Here is a 20,401-nt window from a genome sequence, read left to right as displayed (position 1 = left end):
AAAATTTGATGTACCAAAGTAGCTCCCTTTAGCGGTAAAATCAATTATTTGTAAACGCGCAATATTTAAATCGTAAAATAATGTAATTAAAGAGAAACATAGAATATATTAGAAATAATTATTGCTATGATGTAGAAACGCTGATTTAATAAATGAAAAAAGAGAAGGAAACTAATTAATAACTCTCTTAGGAATTTTGAATAGAAACGTTAATTTTATTGTAGATAACAAAATTTAAAAACAAATACATGTTTCTCTTCGACATTCAATTCAAATCTGTCAAATGTCATTAAAATCATAGAACTTAAAAGCGCAAGACATATTCTTAATGCAATACAGATTCAAATATTAGAAATCAGATTGTAAAATTCAGCTGTAGTTAAATTAGTTTTTAATAAATTCAAATTAAAGAAAGTTATAAAGTTTAATTTAATTGTTCAAGTTTATTAAATTCATTATAAATATTAATTACTTTTTTAATTAAAATATTTCATGGAATATCAAACAAAGCGTCCTTAGCACTCTTTGATAGCGAACTGCACCACAAATTCTCCATTATCCCAAAGAAACGCGACAAAAAATTGGTGCCACCGATAGGATAGTCAAAAAAAAATGGATGGTCAAAAGACACTGATCATCACGAGGTAGAACATTTTAATAGAAAACGTACCATCTCGGAAGGGAACAGATCAACGCCGAAAAATCCGTTTTTTTTCAATATCAATCATCTTAAGGTTGTGCGTGACTCCAAGGTGACCAGCAAACTCTTTCTTCTGGGTTTTCGGCACGGTTTTTCCAGAAGCTCAAGGTGAATGCCAACAAGAGTGGCAACAGTAACCGTGCAAGTATCACGTGGACATCGCACGCTTCGCCTGCATATTTAATTAAGTCACGTACTCATCTGAATAAATAAGTATAGTGAATTTAGATAGTAGTTAGTATAAATTAAAAATTGCCGCAATTTAGGAAAGAATTTGGAAGGATACGATAGAAACACTTACAGCAGAAAATTTTAGTATAAAACATGCACAAACAAATACAAATTTTATGTTAAATTGTACAGGAGCATACAACAAAAGTATTAATTTTTAAAAAATTTAATCAATATTGACAATAATCTTACAAATTTAATTCATATTATGTTAATATTATTTAACAGTGTAGTATTTACATTACATATTTTTTAGAGTACTTATATTTTAAAAGATAAAATGTATTTTTGAATATTATAACTACTAGAAAATATAATAAAATATTGATATATAATGTTTAAAAATATGTAAAATTTCCTTAATAATACCTACATATGCATATATATTCTTTTTTTAACATTTTTTGTTGTAAATGTGGTTAAAAATGAAGTTATAATAGATTATAATTGCAATTGAATCTTTTTATTATAATTTTTCACAAGTAAACCAAGTATATCTTGTTGCGTACTATTATCTATCGGTACTATTTGTAGATCTTATAAATGTTAACAATCAAGATATTGACTCTGTTCTTGTTTAAAATAAATTGAATCTTTTTTCCACATCTATATTATAAACAGTTTTACATTTTACATAATTTGTTCTTCATTTTGTCTGTGTAGGTTTTTGATAATATCTGGTATATCTAAATTACATTAAAATTCTTTCCATTATTAGTATACAATTCAGTACTACTATTATTTTGAACCATAACTGTATGAGCCGAAAGCTTAGTATGTCATAACAGATTCATTTGAAATAAAATATTTACACAAATATGGTTTTATGTCTGTGATTACATATTTCCTTGATTTTTACTTGAGGTTTATTTATTTGTGTAATTATATTAAAATGTCGCATAAAATTTAATAAATAGGCACTCAGATACATAACAAATGATTACTAAAAAATCGATAAGAAATGAGTTTAGCATGATTTAATCCATCAATCTCACTATTATTTGTAGCAATAAATATATTGCTTGTTACAACGTACTATAACATAGAAATTATTTTAAATATAACCATGTATTACATTCAAAATCTTTCAAATGAATAAAACTTCTGCTAATAATAATTTATTAGGGAATATGAAAATCAAAACAAAATTATTGTTATCTCTTTAGTAATTTTATTATACATTTATGAGATACAAATAGTTGATAATTTCAATGCTTATATTAAAACTAGTGCAGAAACAGATATTGCTTAATTGTCAGAAAATAATAAATAACATACCTGAAAGATGGTATAAATGGAGTTGGATGCTACCTAAATTATTTCAAATAAATATTGGAATATTTTTACTTAATATTATTTAAAATAATTACCTGGTGTTAAAAGGTGCTGAAAATAAACTTAAATTTGTGAAGATATGGATGCTTCGGCAATTACAAGTTATTAAGTATATTAAGGTATTATAAAACGTATATATATATAATGTGTGTGTAGAATTGTCTAAATTTGAGCATAAATTTTAAGCTGTTAAGAATCATCAATTTCAGGAGGAACAATAATCCTCTAATTCATATTAATAAATTAAGAAGACATTTACATTATATAAACATGTGAATAAACTATAATGGTTCAACTATTGCGATAATGTATATTTTCCTATAAAATATGACGTGCAGCTTATAATCTTCTATTACCAACTAATAATTAAACGAGTGCAATAATAAACTGATAAAAGATAAGTAACTGTAAGATTAATTTTACTATCATATGTTAGTTTTAGATATTGTTTGATGTTTACTATGATAAAGATACAAAATCAAACATAATTATAGTTATGTTTGTGTTTGATAGATGTGAATATTATTACGTTAATTAACTTACTAATTAAATTATAAATTATAATTAAAATGGTTAATTATTATTATGGTTTAATGTAAAATTAGGTAAATTATAAAAAGATTTTCTCACTATTTGGTATAGTCATTGTACATTTTGTTGATTATTTTTAGAGAAAGGAGATATTTAGATGCCCATTGCAAAATGTTATTTAGTCAATTATTTTATTGAGAAAATACTTACTCAGCAATCATAACAGATTATTTTCTCACTTATTGGAATATTAGTTGCAAAATTGTTTGAAAAATAATACAATTAATTCAAAATTGTTTATGTTTTTTCTTAATTCTGCAATAATATTTTCATTTGAATAAATTCAGTTACATATAGTCACAATTAATCTAATTCTTATTGCTGTGTATGTTTATTGTATGCATGTTTCTTTTTAAGTATGCCCATCAATATCTTAAGATAAATCAGCTATAGGTATATGATGTACATATATGTATATTTACATAAATCAACATATTTATATCTTTATTAGTAATGTATGTAACAACACATAAACAGCATGAATATTTTTATACTTCTCATCTCCGTGTTTATGTGCAATAATAAATATGTCTATTTCACGTTGATCAATTGGGTCTATATTTCATCCATAGTCCTTTTCTTTTTCTAAAAATAGTATCCACGTTTTTTAAAACAACATACATGCATGTAAATTTACAGCCATACAATTAGTCAATATAAATTTTCCATAATATATGGTAAATCTTCACTAGGTACAGAACATATATTTAATTACATTTATCCTTATTTAGATTGACAAATCTCTGCTTTTATTTCTTGTAACAAAAATATTATAACATGCTTTTATATTACAATTACATTATGATATGATTTAAAAATTAAAGTAATGTCTAGTAAATCCAATCAACATAAATTCTTCAATGATATTATTTTGAGTTAATAGTTGTTGTACCAAATTTACATATTATGTTTGATTCAAATTGCCAAGTTTACTTGAACACTAAAAAACATGATCTAGATTAAAAATCTAAACATATTATTATTAAACACAATATATTAAATTTATATACTTGACAAATTTTATGTTGATATATAATAATAACCGAGTTAAATGTGTAAAAGGTGGATACAAATGAAAAGACCAATTATAGAATAAGGTAGATATTAAAATACTCCAATATTTTGCTATTAATGAAATTTGACATCTTAAAATCGTCAGGAAATTATAAAATCAGGCATCAGTTTGATTAAATTGGAAACTTTTGTAATATCTTATATGTTTTTAACTTACTGTTTTGTGATTTTTTATTAGAATTTCTCTGTATCATTTAATTACATTAGAGTCTAAATTATGCATTTTGAAATAAAAAGGTGTCAGAAAGTATTTTATTATCTTAGTGTCTTTTACATTTTTATCACATTCATATTTAGCATATTTCTATAGTTTTCAATTTATTTATGCATTTAATTGCTGATTATCAAGCATTAACGTGTTTAAAGGTTAGATATTTTTTTAAAACCGTATAGAAATTATTTAATAATTACTTAAGCTTGTAGTTAAAATGAATAAACGTGTTGAATAAAAAGTCAAGCATAATAGAATAAAAGTTTAAACAATCACAAAAGTCCAGCTAAGCAGCACAACAGTTTTTAGATAAAAATTGATTCACTATAAAAAGTATTGGGTTGGTGCATAATTATTCACCGTTTACGTAGGCGCATTTTTTGTTAATAAGAATTCTGCTATGTTTACTTTTTTTTATAAAAATATTCTTCCATGTTTAGTTGGTAGAAATGTCTATCAAAAATCATATTCATATACATATTCATCAACACGTACTTCGTTAGAGCACAGTATTCAATGTTTGCAATAAAAGAGAAATTGCTAAGAATAATAAATATTATTACTGATATATACATTACAATTATTTCGTTATTGAGATACTATTTAATTTATTCACACGTGCTAGTTTTTAGTAAGTAAAATGAACAAAATAATGTAATTTGAACTTACCATAATCATTGTTTGTTAATTTTCAATTTCATTTTGGATAATCACAATAAAATTGCATATGGCCCAAGAAAAACATGTTCAATAGCGTAATAACGATGAAGTACAAGATTAAGCATGAAAGGATCTGAATATTAATTGTTAAAGTACAAAATCGAAATTATTTATGTCTTGAAAGTTATAGTTATTAGGTAATGCCATTAGATTGTCGTTCAGAACAATTTTTAAAACTATGATAGCGAACTATTAATAATAATTATATTAAACATTAATACATCTAATAATTACTTCTCGATCTTTCAAGTTATATCGAAATCCCCAGCGACATATGCATAGCCAAGTTGATAAGGAAATTAAAAGCAAAACCACTGAAAATGGAGTAGCATATATGTCTATGCGGAACATTTGACTTAAATAATTTTATAAATCCCTTTTAAATATCCTTTATATCCACCTTTTTCATTCAAGTTTCTCATTCTACAATGTTTAATATTATTTATTCTTGGTTCGTATATTTGTAAATTTTCATTTAATTTTTATGTACTGATTTACCAATAAAAGTTTGTGTAAACGACAGCTTTATTTTTTCGAAGTTGATGCGTTCAATTGTATAGGCTCATATTTCTGTTTAATTTTTTTCAACAAATCTTATTAAATGTTATTAATATCTTTGATACATAACGAAAAATTTTTTTTCAACATGATTTAATGAATAAACTAAAAATTTGGAACACTTTTAACCTTAAATTAGGAATAGAAGACTACTGTCGTTTATGCGTCTTCTTTGACATTTTCTTATACACAGTAAATGTTGATTATTTCGATAAACGTAGAATGTGGTTCAATGAAGAAACGGTATCTAGGTAGTGATATTCAATGACTGGTTATTCTATGATATCAGTTATAAGTACTATGAATTCATTTTTGTTATTTAGTTTAATTCTTTATAAACAGATTTGAAAACAGAAAAAATCGAATTCAATTTAATCACAAAAATATTGCAAAAAAGCATTTATGGCATATTAGTACATAGCTTGAAGTTTGACGAAAATTACATTTTTTATTAAGATTCTTTACAAAAAGTGACTGATTTCAAAACATAGAATGTTTGACATACATCGATGACATAAAAGTATCTCAAAATATAGTTAATGCTACATTCATTTAAAGCAAAAATGAAAATAAAATCTATGAAAGTATCTGCATAGTACATTTATTAATATTTTTCATAAAAACTGAGAAAGGCAGCTGTTAAAAAAGCTTCATATCGTATACGAGATCGTGATATATTAAATAGACGATTTTTAAATGTTGAAAATCTTACAGAATTTAATGATATCAAAATACTGTAAAACAATATTTGTGTTGTATCAATTTAAATTTTTAAATTCAGTAGAAATAACTGTATAGACATTATATGAATATCTAAAATATAAAATTACAGATTGTCTGTTATATCTGTAGAATTTAATAAAGAATAATTCATAACCATTAAAGTCTGATACCATCTGATAACACGAAACTGTAAGAAAGAAGTATTTACATTACATCATTTTGAAACTTAATGTTTCTTGAGAAACTCGTATATATGTTTGGTTACTGTTCTCATATAAGATTATTTATAATTTCATAATCACCTTAATGCGCATTGTACAAAGTAAACGATAAGATGATATTCTGATAATTACCTAACTAATATTAAAAATGTGCATAATAAGTTTATGTTGATATTTTCACGAATGTGAAACTTCAAACTGATGTACTTAAATATTAATATCATGGTACTTTTATATTATTAAATTACATTAGATTTCAATGCTTCAAAACAGGACATTTGATATGTAATATCTTTCTGGATAAACTTTTCATCGTTCTTGTTCACGTTTGAAAAGTGTTACGAACGAAAAAAACATAGTATATTCGGTAACTGTTTTGCTTAAATAAGTTAGATATCATTAACTATAATCAGCCTTTTTAATTAACAGTTAATCTTTTAATTGTCAATGAAATGATACATTAATGAATTTATGAAGATAAGATTGTTATTATGCGAGAATAATGCATTAATTTGTATTACGAAAAAAATTATTATATCAAAAATAGAACAGAAATTGAAGACTGAAATTGTGTATAAAAAATGATAATATGATAATAACTGAATGTGATATTATAATATCAGATTTTACCTCATCAAAGTTAAGTCTATGTATATTCTATTGTCACTGTCACAAGTAAATCTCTGTATACATAAGATAACGATACGGGTTCAAAGAAAAGACAAAATTTTTCGGGTTAGAGGTAATAAAATATAATTGATGTTCAAATGTATATAAAAATGTATAATGTTTGGTAAGTTTGGGAAAGTTTGGTAAAAAAAAGCATATAAAAAAAAATAAACATAATGTTATATTTACAAGATAGAGAGAAGCTTCGTATTTCAAACAACTGTTTGATCGATATCTTCATACCCAACGAAGAGGTTAACAGTATCAAAGTTACTTATCTTGTTAGAAGAAAATAAGCTCTATTACGTTTTAGTAGCTACAATTATAAATGAGAAATCATGCCGCCAAAGAAGCGAAAGAAGGATGTTAAACAAATGTCTATAGAGCAATTACCACCGTAAGTTTTAAACTATTAAATATTCTGAAATAATGAACGTAGAGGAAGTGACTTCATTACTGCGTACGTTTACATACATATACATATAATTAGATATTTTTAAATTATGTGAAGTTATATGAAATTGCTTATATGATTCATGATTAATAATGAATTTATTGATGATCTAATATTATGATATTACGTTTAGACAGAAGAAAATACTTTTAGATTAACATAGAATAAGTCTTACATTACCATTCTCTTTACTTTTGTTGGCTAGAAAAAATTGATATCTACTATTGTTAATAGAGTACATATTAAAGAACATACATGTATCAAAACTACACTGCTCAAAAGAAATATGGCATAGAACAATTTTAGGCAAAAATTGGGCAAATTTGACTGATGATAACTCCGTGAAAAATCATCGCAAAGTTATGCTCTTTTTTTCAAATTAAAGCTTGAGATCTCTACTTTAAGACGCTGCAGTTTGATTTTAGATTTGATGCACCACTACCACAATAACACCGTAAATGTGAGGTCATGTGTGCTACATTGAAAATTACAAGGTTTGACGAAATGCATGGACTTGCCACATTTTTTTTTGGTGATACTGTTTACAGCAGCATAAAGTACAAACCTTCATCTTTAATTTCCAGTATGTGAAAAACCGCTACCATTTTTTCCCGCAAAGATACAGAACTTTAAAGAAACCCTTGCATTTATGGCATATACCGCCGGCATTAGCATTACCCGATATGCACCTCGGAGAGGTTGCTGGACAGATTTTGCACATCATATGGATCTGACAAGAGCCTTTTTTTGTGTGTATTTGTGTGTGAGTATCTGTGTGTGTGTGTGAATTATTGTCGAGAAACCTCGTTGAGAATCATTCTCGAATTTTGCAGTCCCAATTCAATTCGATTGCTTCCACATCCTGCAGTAAGTCCAGATTTGAACCCTACAGAAATTTAACAAGACAACCTGCCAATCTGTAAGACTTGTCGCAAGTCTTAACTCAATTTTGGAATGACATTCCACAAAAAGAAATTAGGGCTTGCATTAACGTGAATAATAGGCTGCAAGGGATAATTCAACAACGCGGAGGAAACACACGTTATTAGAATTCAAACATACACACACACAGATACTCATACACAAATACATACAAAAATAGGTTCTTGTTAGAGCCATATGATGTGCAAAATCTGTCCAGCAACCTCTCCGAGTTGTATATCGGGTAATGCTAATGTCGGCAGTATATGCCATAAATGCAAGGGTTTCTTTAAAGTTCCGTATCTTTGCAGGAAAAAATGGTAGCGGTTTTTCACATACTGGAAATCAAAGGTGAATGTTCGTACTTTATGCTGCTGTAAACAGTATCACCAAAAAAAATGTGGCAAGTCCATACATTTCGTCAAACTTTATAATTTTCAATGTAGCAAACATGACCTCACATTTACGGTGTTATTGTGGTAGTGATGCATCAAATCTAAAATGAAACTACAGCGTCTTAAAGTAGAGATCTCAAGCTTTAATTTGAAAAAAGAGCATACTTTGCGATGATTTTTCACGGAGTTATCATCAGTCAAATTTGCCCAATTTTTGCCTAAAATTGTTCTATGCCATATTTCTTTTGAGCAGTGTATATGTATATTATTTGGGTGATCCTGGAATTAAATGAAAATAATTCGAGGATAATTAAGTTTACGCATAGCGTAATTTAGTTCGTAATATTGTTCAAGTAAGAACATTTTTTGTTATCCTTTAATATCCTCGATCCATTCATAAGTTTTATACAAATATTATTCGAATAAATTTTTGATTGAGTAAAAAATTATTTACTATTTGCTATGATTTACGAGATACTCTACCCTGATATGTACATATGTATGTATTATAATGTACAGAGATCGATTTTAAATTATTTGACATTACTAAAAAAATATGGAAAACATTATTCAAAAAATTGTTATTTAAATATAAATGAATATGTAATCATTAATCGCTTATTTATTATACGAGATAATCATTATTCCTGCTAATAACTATTAATGTACGAAGCCTTCATTTATTATTCATTGCTTATTATTTCTAACATGCGTCTATTCCTCGATGAGGAAGCATTGCTTACGTTTTTTATGTTCGATCTCAGCTGTCAGAATTTCCAGAATTTTTAATGTACATTGTATTAATATGGACTAGCATTATTGCAACTACAGAATACAGAGTTGGTAATAAAAATGTTTCATCTCCAGTTTTTAAGTTATTATTCTTACTCTGTTCTGGTGTAAAAAGGGTAGAACCAGATATTCCCGAGGTAATAGAAACGGAAGAGGCACCAAAGCCATTAATATCAATAGTAACAGGGGAACCATTTGGTCCTCGAGTTCGTTACATTAGCGAAAAGGAAGAAGGAGAAAGTTCAGACGATGAGCCAGAATCTGAAAGCGACGATGAACTTAAACTCTTGAAAGATGAACTACCGGAAGTGCCCTCAGAATTTTGGCATATACAAAAGCTTATCAGATACATGAAAGCAGGCAATCAAACAGCGACCATGGTGGCTCTTTGCCTCTTGAAGGATTACGACCTTAATAGCAGGGTAATTTATTCGTTTGCTGATTATTTTTTTATAACTGAATCAAAGTTCAGAAAATATGTAATGAACGATTTGTATAGTTGTAGGAATCATTTTCATTATGTATTATCAAATTTGAATTATGTAATGGGTATTAGAAAAAGTTCGTGCGACCGTCCTGTCGGAGATAAATTACCCGTATTTGCCACAAATTTTAACGAGAAAAAGACTGACACTATATAGCCTATATTCGTTGACAAGAAGAGTACGCTGTTACCTATAATAACAGGCAATTACAGTGATTTCCTACAGATACTGTATCAGAAATGAATGAAAAAGGAATGGAGAGAAATCCTTTCACATCTTTTTTGTAGGCCAAACCTGTTATTTTGTGACTATCACTAGCTTTTGTGTATAATAAATTTCCAGCAAATTAATAATATTGCGAAATATAACGAGATTGAAATGAAAAATAAACATAAAAAATTTTATGAATGATTACTTTATCACATAAATTTGTATATGAAGGTAGCATAAATTGTTTGAATGTTGTTTTATAAATTCATACAAATTTTCTTTTATAGCTAATACTTTTTAATATATTTAATATTTAATTGTTTAATCAAGTATGATATATTTAATTAAAAATTTGCCGTGTGAATATCCGTGTAAAGATAACTATTTAATAATTTATTTAAGAATTTGTGGCAATTATTTCCGTTGAAATGAGTTATCTAGTTAATCTTTATAAATGTTCATATCTAATATTCATAAAATATTACAGTTTATTGTAAATTGATAATGTATTGCATTTTAGAAAATATTGTGATATAGTAACAAGTAAATAGGAATTAAAATAATTTCAAAATACTTCATAATTTTAAAATATATTGTAAAGGGAATTGAATGAATCAATATGAATAAATGAGTTTTTCTTTTACTTTCATTTACTTCCAGTAACTAATTAAAAAATTAAATTACTCAAGTTATTCGTAGAAAACTTACCAATGTGATAAAAGAAAGTAAATTGAATTATTCTTCGTGAAACAGATAATACAAAAAGCTATTCAGGAGATGGGAGGTCTGGAAATCTTGGTCAATCTACTCGAAACGAAAGATTTAAAGTGTCAAAATGGTTCTTTGACAGCCTTACTTCAGATTGCAACTTGCACGGAAATGCGACGATATCTAATTGATCTTGGTATTGTCACACCATTAATTGATATGTTGAGGCATCCAGCTAGAGATATCCAGGTAAAGTTGAACTATACGAACGCGCACGCAGGGAAAGTTGGACAAAATAGAGTAGTCCAAACTCTTGGTGGACTAGAGAATAGGTTCTCCTTCACATAGATTTGCACACACTGGAACATGAGTGCAAAATTTTCAAATTTGCGGATATATATAATTTAATATATATAATTTAAGTAATTAAAATTACAAATTTAAACATTTAGAAGTCTACAAACGTTCAAATTTTCAAATTTACAGATTTATAAAATTAAAATTGCATATCTCGAATGTAAGGATCTATATTTCAAATACTCTTTATTTTGCTTGTTGTTGCACATTCCTCATTTTTAAAATATCACTTTTAAAGTTACTTCCTATTTTGAGGTATCAGGAGTAGTATACCATTTTACTGATGTGTTGTGCCTTTAAATTTAATCATATCCCGTTCTGTTAGATTATTCTGTTTTATCCAGTTCTCACTGTATAAAATTAATTTTCTTCATCAATACTAAAGTAATTTATATCGACTTTTATGTTACCAACATTTAATGCTATCTATTTTGGTACGAAGGTTCTGGCTACTGAAACCATGGCTATCATTGCGCGAATTAGAAAAGCAAGGAAACAAATACGTGTTCGTGGTGGCATACCGCTCATTGTGAGTATTTCTATGAAAACATGAATTAAATGTAATTGTTTTTAAAGCCTTTTTTTAATATCTTCTTATAGTAAATGTATACGTGGTAAAACCTTTTTGAAACCTTAATTAGAGACTTGAGGCTTTCACGGCCCGGCGTCATACAGGTATTACTGTTGAGGCTTTCGGATGTAAGCCGTGTCCTAAAGGAAGCGAGTTCCCAACGTTTCGCCAGCATTCCAGCTAGCTTCATCAAGGGATACACTGATATGTGTACACATATCACTTGCTTCCTTTAGGACGCAGCTTACACCCGAAAGTCTCAACAGTAATACCTGTAAACCTTAATTAATTTATAATGGCCTTGAAAAATGAAATCACAAAACGAAATTCATAATATAGTAAGACTGTTGAACTTTGTTTAATCTATTTCCTAATGTTTTAAATACATACATATTTAATACATCAAATAATCTGCAAATTATACATATATAAGGATAATCTATAAATTAAATTACAAACTTACTTAATTTTAACAATTCCGAATACAATATTATAACTTTTAACTTTTTCTTTTAACTAATAGTCTTTTCATTCCATTTATGAGATTTTTCTGATTAAAATTACACCAAACATGATAGACATAACAAGTATACTTTGAACTATGATTTTTTGACTTATCCACTTCTTTTAACAATTCCATTTTACGTATGTACATGGTATTTTATCTTCGTTTTCTTTATTTTTTATTTATAATAATATTAATATATTATTAACATCGTACCTAAAAATAAATATACAGTCCCTAGCCATCGAATTAGAATGACTATAAATTTTCAGCATTTTTCACGTTTTCCATAAAATTAAAAGGCTAGTTCAAATTGTAATTATATAATTTATTAGCTATTAACATGATGCACTACTACTGTACATAACATTATTAACACATGTTAGTATCTTGTATTTCCACCCTTTGCTTTGGTCACAGCTCGTATATGACATGTTTCGTATACATTGCTCATGTGTCTTATATCTGCATTATTTTCTCAAATATCTATAATTCTTGTTTTCAACTTAGCTAATGTGGTGCTTAGAGAGTTGTAAACTAGTCTTTTGAGTAGGCTCCAGACTTTTTCTATGGCATTCGCCAAAACATCGTGCACTATTGATACTCGGGTCTAACCTAAACACTTATATCGCCCTTAATCGCTCACCACCCACACAATTTGATTATCATCACGATAATAACAAACCAATTGTTATGCATATATCGTTATCAACGTATTTAATAATAATTTTGAATGACCTAAGACAATTTTTCATAAATGATATTACGTTATAGGCATAAAAATGAAATTTTCGTACGTGGTTCTAATTCGATGGCCACGGATTGTATATGTTTGTAATGTAATTGTTAAATTACACCGTGTAATCGAACGTCTACGATGAGAATACACTTGTAAGACTAAAACTTTCTTCATTCCTTTCGGTTCTACTGCGAAAACCTCCAAAAATCGAAATAAAACTTACTTAACCCGAATTATTTTACTTTTGTTCAAATATATTGTTTTACTTCTTTAACTCGAATTTTAAATAATCAGACGTATACAAGTTGAAGTTTATTTCAGGGACATGAACTTTTATCGTTGCTATTTTTACAACTAGAAATAGCTAAATAAGGTGCATAATACATGGTGTTATAACTACACAAGAGATGATTCTACATGAAAAAATAATTCTGAAATATACAGTCAAATTTCATCATATAAGGCTTGGTTTTCAAGAGAATTAAATTCGAAGATCTTTAAAGAAAGAGTGTCATGTTTGACACATGCTTCTTTGAAAACCTTGGGCCTGTTCTCGAGAAAATTGGGGCCAAATGTCCGTTTCCAACAAATGGTGCCACAGTCAATTTGATACTTTTTAAAATGTGAAAATGACCAGTCTAACTTACATTTGACAGGAGTTAGTAATTCTAGAGTAGAATTCTATTTTCTTGTAGATATTTTGAGAAGAGGTATACGAAAATAGAAACTGTGGTGCACTTGAAACCAAGGACGAATCAATAAAAGAAACGATAAATAAAGTAGATTTTATTAGTCATGCATGGAATATTGCCAGTAACAAAAATATTGCAAAGGGAAGGGTTGAGTATGGTTGAGTATAACACTGGCTGTGTTCGTAGAACAAATGTCAAATAATGGTCATTACATGATTGTATCAGCCAACGATACGCACACCCGACTCGCACGGACAGAAGTATGAAATTATTTGTCAGAAACAGGTTTGTGAACCCGATTTTCTGGATAGAGGAGTCGAAGTTCTTAACGAGGCATATACATATAATTCTCTCCATAAGCGAAAAAGATCTCTATCGTAGGAGTGAAAATTTTATCCTCACTATTGGGTGGTCTCCCTCGGAATCAGTCAAACGACGATCGAATATTGGTGAGATACATACTAATGCAAACAAAGGAAAAGATTGCAATTTTTTTATTTCTTATTATTTTTTCATAAAACTCGTGCCGTAGTATTCGTCTCGTTTTTCTGATTAAAATGATACCAAACCTGGTATAATTAAGAACATAATTACGTGTATAACAAGTTATTGGGAGGAATTCGTATCTCTGCTGTAAATCTATGTATAGTTTGGCGTGAAGCCCGAAACTTTTATGGTTTGCTACACAAGTAATTGTGATCATTTTAATCAGAAAAACGAGACGAATACGATGGAAAAGTTTCATTAACTAAAAATGCGGGTGGAAATATTTGGGGTCTTATATGAAGCTCGTTAACGTATTTTGGAAAACGCCCCTTCCGAGTGCAGATCCAAGGTCTGTATACTTCTTCTCTCGTAATTCATCGATGATGACTCGAAGGGTAGGTTCCGTCGAGTTGTTTTTGATCAGGCAGTTGAATCATGGCAAATCCAATATTTGTAATCTAGTTCGCTACAGAAGCTTAGCTTCATTCTTTATAAGAAAAATTTACAGCAAAAAAGATGGCAATTTCAATAACACTTTCGTTAATCCAACAATTAATGGATGTTATGAAATAATGTATGTATTTATGACTTCTTATAATAATATTATTATACCTGTGCCGTATTATTATTTATGCGCGAATTTATGACGCTTCCGGCTACATTCTTCATGAAGGCTAATAATAATAATATATTGTAGGTTATTAACTGTTATTATTAATTTATAAATTATTTGTTAAAATAACGTCAAAATTATTGTAACATCTATTTGTGGCAAGACAGATGATTATTTGAACAAGTTTTTCAAGTATAATATAATAATAAAATTTTCTCGAAAACGAAATCTGATATAAAACAATTTTATTTTGTATTTTCCAACATATTGCAAAATAATAAAAATCAATCATTCGACATCTTTCTTTTAATTAATAATTAATTTCCTAAAATATAATTTTTCTTTCTTTAAGCGGTTACATTTAGAAAATCATTAAGCGTCATATGAAGCTTCTCTATGACAAATTTTTGTTTGTTAAACCTCTTTTATTTAAAACTCTCAATAAGTCGAAATCTCTGTGACTCTGTTTTAACTCTACCTTTAACAATAAAATTCAATTGAATATTTAAAGTATCATATTGAAATTCAATAACCTTATAAAATGTGTAATTGTATATAATATATGTACTAATCCGATTAATATAAAATTATCAAATACATTATGGAGAAAAATCACAATGTTTAATAGTTGGACGTGATGGATATACCAGACATAACTTTAAAACGATCTTATGATGATTTATCCGAAACTAATAAAGAGCTACTCGCAGTTGCAATTGGTTGTGCCAAAGTTTTGGATTCCTTAAGCAGCAGCCCAAAGGTGAAAGAACAGCTTCATAAACATGGAGTGGTAAAGATCATGGAACGTTTTTTGAAGTCTGGACATACTTCTTTGGTAATACCCATGATGGGTGCCGTTCAACAGTGTGCGACTCTGGTAAGCGAAATATTTAAACATTCAAGAATTATAAAGTACTTAACATGTTGAGCGCCACGGGAATTCGTGAGGCCACGCAATAAATAATGGAAATAAGTGTTTAAATTCATTAATAATACGATCCTGCAATAAATAAAAATGAAGTAAATTTTAAATAAATTTTCAGTAATTACTTATAACAATGTAAATTTTTTAGTTTTTTTTTCTATGTGTGCCCGCCGATTGCGCCTAGCTGGATGGACCGATCGGAACGAAACCTTTTGCATCTGGTAGGTTCTGACTCCCCATTGGTACCATTATCAAAAAATTTTTCATTTTTTAATTGCAAAGTATTGTTATTGCAAAAAAACCGGCAAATTTTGAAATAAAGTTTTCTCGATTTCAGTGCGCTTTTAATATCTTATCACGGACATGATTCTGAACAATTTTGTTCATATACAAATTTCGCGGAAAGGTTCAGTTTTCGAGATATTAGCGAAAAATTGTTGAAAAGTTTTGAAATCAACTTTGGACGATTTTCATGTCCTTTTAATATGTTATCAGGGACACGATTCTGAACAACTTTTTCCTTATCCACAATTAAAGGGAAGCTTTAGTTTTCGAGTTATTAGCGAAAAACTATTGTTACTAATGTATTGAATTCTACGTATGCCTCCGTGTTTCTGGTGGTGTATGAGTCAACATGCAGTCGCCGATTTTCTACTGTTTCTACAAACACGTCTTGTCGGCCGATAAAAAGTGTGAAATAAAATAATTTTTAGAAAAAAAATACGCCGACTTCGAAATGCACTAAAAAGTATAAAATAATTTCTATTTCCTAATGAAGTAATTTCTATTTCATTCAATCATACAATTACGTAACAGATATGAATGAAACCTATTTACTCGTTAGGTAGTATATTCAATACATTTCAACCTTTTCGGAGGCGGCGCGAAATTAAATAACATATTCAAAATAATCTTTTAATTTTGCGCCGCCTCCGAAAAGGTTGAAATGTATTTAATATACTACCTAACGAGTAAATAGGTTTCATTCATATCTGTTACGTAATTGTATGATTGAATGAAATAGAAATTACTTCATTAGGAAATAGAAATTATTTTATACTTTTTAGTGCATTTCGAAGTCGGCGTATTTTTTTTTCTAAAAATTATTTTATTTTACATCATATTTTACATTGTCAGCCACCGGCGGTTGACGTGGCGCTCGACTTGTTAAATATTTTTCGTGCGAATTACATTCACCGAAAAATAAAAATACTAATAGTTGCAGCATTAAAGCAATAATGGAAGAACATGATGACTTTTTTTTATTTTTTAACTTAAAAGTTTTCGAAATATACAAAGATAAAAGGAAGATGTTGTTTAACTAACAGTGCATAAATGTTTTATTTCGAAGTTACAATAAAAATATCGAATATGAATGTGAACGTAGTCGTAAGATTTCTTAAAAGAAGAAGCAATATAATTGATCAGTCATTTTTATAATAATATGAATATTTACATTGTAACATGTTAATTGTTGTGCCCCTTGGAGTGCACCGTTGAAAATAGGATAGTTTGGGGTTCGGGAGCTTTAAAGAACTGGACTTTACCGATCGATAAATATAAAATAAGAGCAGACTTTATTCGTTTTACGAGTAACACAATGTTTTTCGAACTCCTCGCCTTGGCGGAGTATCGTTTCTTATATAATTCGCAATTGTCATACTATGTATATGGGCTGATGATGACTATAGTTATTACACAATGACCTGATTATGATCGCTATATGCAGCTTTTGTTACTAACGGGGTACAACATAAATAATGGCAATTGCGTTTCTGGGTATCATTCAAAATGTGATTATGTTTGCAAAAGCATTTTCTTTCTTCTATTTCAGTTTTCTGTGAGTTTTTGTCAGTTCCCAACTTCTTGCATTTGAGAAATTTGTTAATTTGAAAAGTTAATATTTTTATATTTTTCAATTTTTACATTTTCAAATTATCAAACTTCATAATTTTGAAAATTAGAAATGTCTAGAATCTTTCACTATTACTGTAAAAAGTGTGAACATTGATGCCCACAAGCTCCGAGAAACACCTCATTTCTCTACCAATGCAACATTAAGCAGATATTTTTCTGTTTTTTAGCTCAATTCATAAGGTAATTAATCACAATTCGCTATTTTGACTAGTATATCAATTCATTGAATCATTGTGCATCATGATTTCTTATTATTTGTCGTGTAATACATAAATTTTTAATATTTAAATATCATATCGATCAGTCACCTAATTTCACTGAATACATTTATATATGTAAGAATACATTTAATGCGTATACTATTAAGAATACTAGTATGTATTATAAGTACAATATTGTATTCTGAAAATAATATCACATTTGCAGGAAGCATTTCAAAAGTCATTTGAACAAACGGACATTATGCCTGATGTTGTACGGCACTTAAAAAAGACCGATAATATTAAACTGAAGGAAAATTGCGCACTAGCTATATTTCATTGTGGTGTCAACAAAGTTGCAAGAGATATAGTTCGAGAAGCATCTGGTCTGGATATGCTGTGCAAGCTTTTGCAGGACAAAGAAGTCTGCGCAAATAAGCGTTTGCTAGCCGCGGTTACAGGCGGAATTTGGAAATGTGCGGCGAGCGCAGAAAATATATTGAGGTTTAATCAGAACGGTTTAGTCGCACTGCTGGTGCCATTTTTAGAAGAGCATGAGGATGAGAACGTACTGGCGCACGTAGTAGGAGCATTAGCTGAATGTTGCAAAGATACTACTAACAGGGATATTCTGAGAATCAACGAAGGTTTACCAAAGTTGGTAATTATATTTATCTCCTTTTGTAACATACAAACTTTTGTATAGGTGATTTGTATGTGCGACAACAAAGAAAATTCCGAACGAAGAGAAAGTTGGTGTTCTGGATAGCGTCTTCCGTCGTTCAGACCGTCGAATACAAAGTAGGGATAGAATCAGAGGCGACACTCTTTTTCGGCACTTTTGACCTTGAAAACGCTGTCCCTTTAAATTAGTTGTGCAAACGAGTGGGATATTTAAAGCAAATGAATCGAATTTCATGTTAACCTTTAACAATTTGGAATGTATTTGCAGTAAATTTTCTGTACAGTACTAATATTGCCTTTCGAGGTATTTGCATCAATTTTACAACGATAAAAATTTGAAAATATAAGAATGTACGAAAATTATTACTCTATATTTCATTAGTACTCTCTGTTACTAAAGTTATTACTTTACAAAAAAAAACTTTACAAAATATATTTGAAGAATATATGTTACACAAATGATTATTACAAATAACTTATAAGAAAATGAAAAACTATACAGGGTGTTTCACAATAAGTGTAGGTCCCGGAAATGGGGGCAGCTGGCGCGATTCTGAATAAGATTTCCTTTTGCAAAAATAAGGTTTGAAGCTTCATTTTTGAATTATTAAACAGAAACACAGACCAATCAGAGCATGAGGATTACTTGCGCCGAGAAGCGGGAGCGACAGCTTCGAGTCTAGCGGCTGAACGTGAACGCGATGAAGCTTCTTTGCCTCGGAACAGTTAAAACTTCTAATAAGAAGTCTTTACATCAAAACTTACAATTAGTTAAATAACGAACAGAATAATTAAAAGTAGTATTCATTTATTCATGCTTCATAAATACATAATAAGCAAATTTGAATCAGACTCACCTATTGATTAAAAATAATCCTGTTCCAGTAAAATTTTGCAGGAAGGGAAAATATATCAAAAAAGGGATACACATACAAAACATAACACTCATCCTTTCATTCGGTCCGGCGGCGAGAATATAACTGGGTGGAGGGATAAGGCTGACTGGCCTTGGTGGTTTTTCGTAACGAGATATGACTTGCTTCGTTACAGTGTAGTTTTAAACTATTTTTTTCGACTGCCATACTTCTACAACATTGTCCACATTACGCGCATTTCGGAATACTCCGTCAAAATCGTACCTCCTTCCCCGATTCATTTGACTTGGGCATTTCAATTGATTATGTTCTCTGTCTCTCGCTAGGAGATAGGTTTCCTCGTCTAGTGTCGCCTTCTGTTCCATCCCTACTCTTTGCCGTCAAGGCAAAAAAATTATGAAACACTAGACAGTTTCCTCTTCTTGACTTGATGGTTGCTTAATGAGTGGCCAAAGGGACCTTCGTCTCTTTTCACTCGGAATTTTCTAAATAACCTTTTTTCCTTCGTTAATCGTAAAAAGTACAACCTCGATGTAAGCGAAAATAATCTACGTGAGCAACAAAATTATAACCGTTAAACCATACAAGTATAAAAATTTTATATTATTGAGTTTTTGTTATCAAACTTTTACCAACAGATTTTCGAAATTTTTTTGATTAAAATGAGAATAAACACGATTTAATTAGCACTATATTTATTGGTGTCATTAACGATAATACGGATCGAACGCACAGAAAGATAGCGAGCAGAAAAGAAAGAGATGCTGCGTTTGTGGCAATTGATAGAGATTAAAAGTCTGTTGTATTGTTTACAATACTAACGTGTTGCTAACTTTTTT

The 20,401-nt window shown here is 29.0% G+C and overlaps 1 protein-coding gene and 1 long non-coding RNA gene across 9 annotated transcripts in view; one reads left to right on the top strand and one right to left on the bottom strand.

Annotated features, from left to right (window-relative positions):
• Window positions 1-1,237: 1,237 nt before the first annotated feature.
• On the bottom strand, window positions 1,238-5,847 carry LOC105663108 (uncharacterized). 3 transcript variants are annotated; one of them, XR_013038547.1, is made up of 3 exons: window positions 5,097-5,847; window positions 4,551-4,935; window positions 1,238-3,797 (listed from the first exon to the last, which is right to left on the bottom strand). It is a non-coding gene; the product is annotated as an uncharacterized LOC105663108 (long non-coding RNA). The 3 variants fall into 3 exon arrangements; XR_013038546.1 differs by having other exon boundaries at window positions 4,551-4,682; window positions 4,812-5,845; XR_001096602.2 differs by having other exon boundaries at window positions 4,551-5,285; window positions 5,361-5,838.
• The window catches only part of gudu (Armadillo repeat-containing protein gudu), a 24,263-nt gene continuing 7,670 nt past the window's right edge, over window positions 3,809-20,401 (top strand). The window contains exons 1-7 of one of the 6 annotated variants that reach the window (XM_012290288.2): window positions 3,809-3,954; window positions 7,226-7,430; window positions 9,711-10,017; window positions 11,044-11,247; window positions 11,798-11,884; window positions 15,590-15,838; window positions 18,230-18,664. In XM_012290288.2, coding sequence (XP_012145678.1) covers window positions 7,372-7,430; window positions 9,711-10,017; window positions 11,044-11,247; window positions 11,798-11,884; window positions 15,590-15,838; window positions 18,230-18,664 — 1,341 coding nt within the window. In that variant the 5' untranslated portion in view covers window positions 3,809-3,954; window positions 7,226-7,371. The other 5 variants (XM_076532885.1, XM_076532882.1, XM_076532883.1 and 2 more) reach the window with 5 other exon arrangements.

This window comes from Megachile rotundata, chromosome 6, assembly GCF_050947335.1.
Source record: "Megachile rotundata isolate GNS110a chromosome 6, iyMegRotu1, whole genome shotgun sequence".
Taxonomy (NCBI): domain Eukaryota; kingdom Metazoa; phylum Arthropoda; class Insecta; order Hymenoptera; family Megachilidae; genus Megachile; species Megachile rotundata.
The sequence above is the reverse complement of the archived record's forward strand: the minus strand, read 5'-3'. Positions and strand labels throughout refer to the sequence as shown.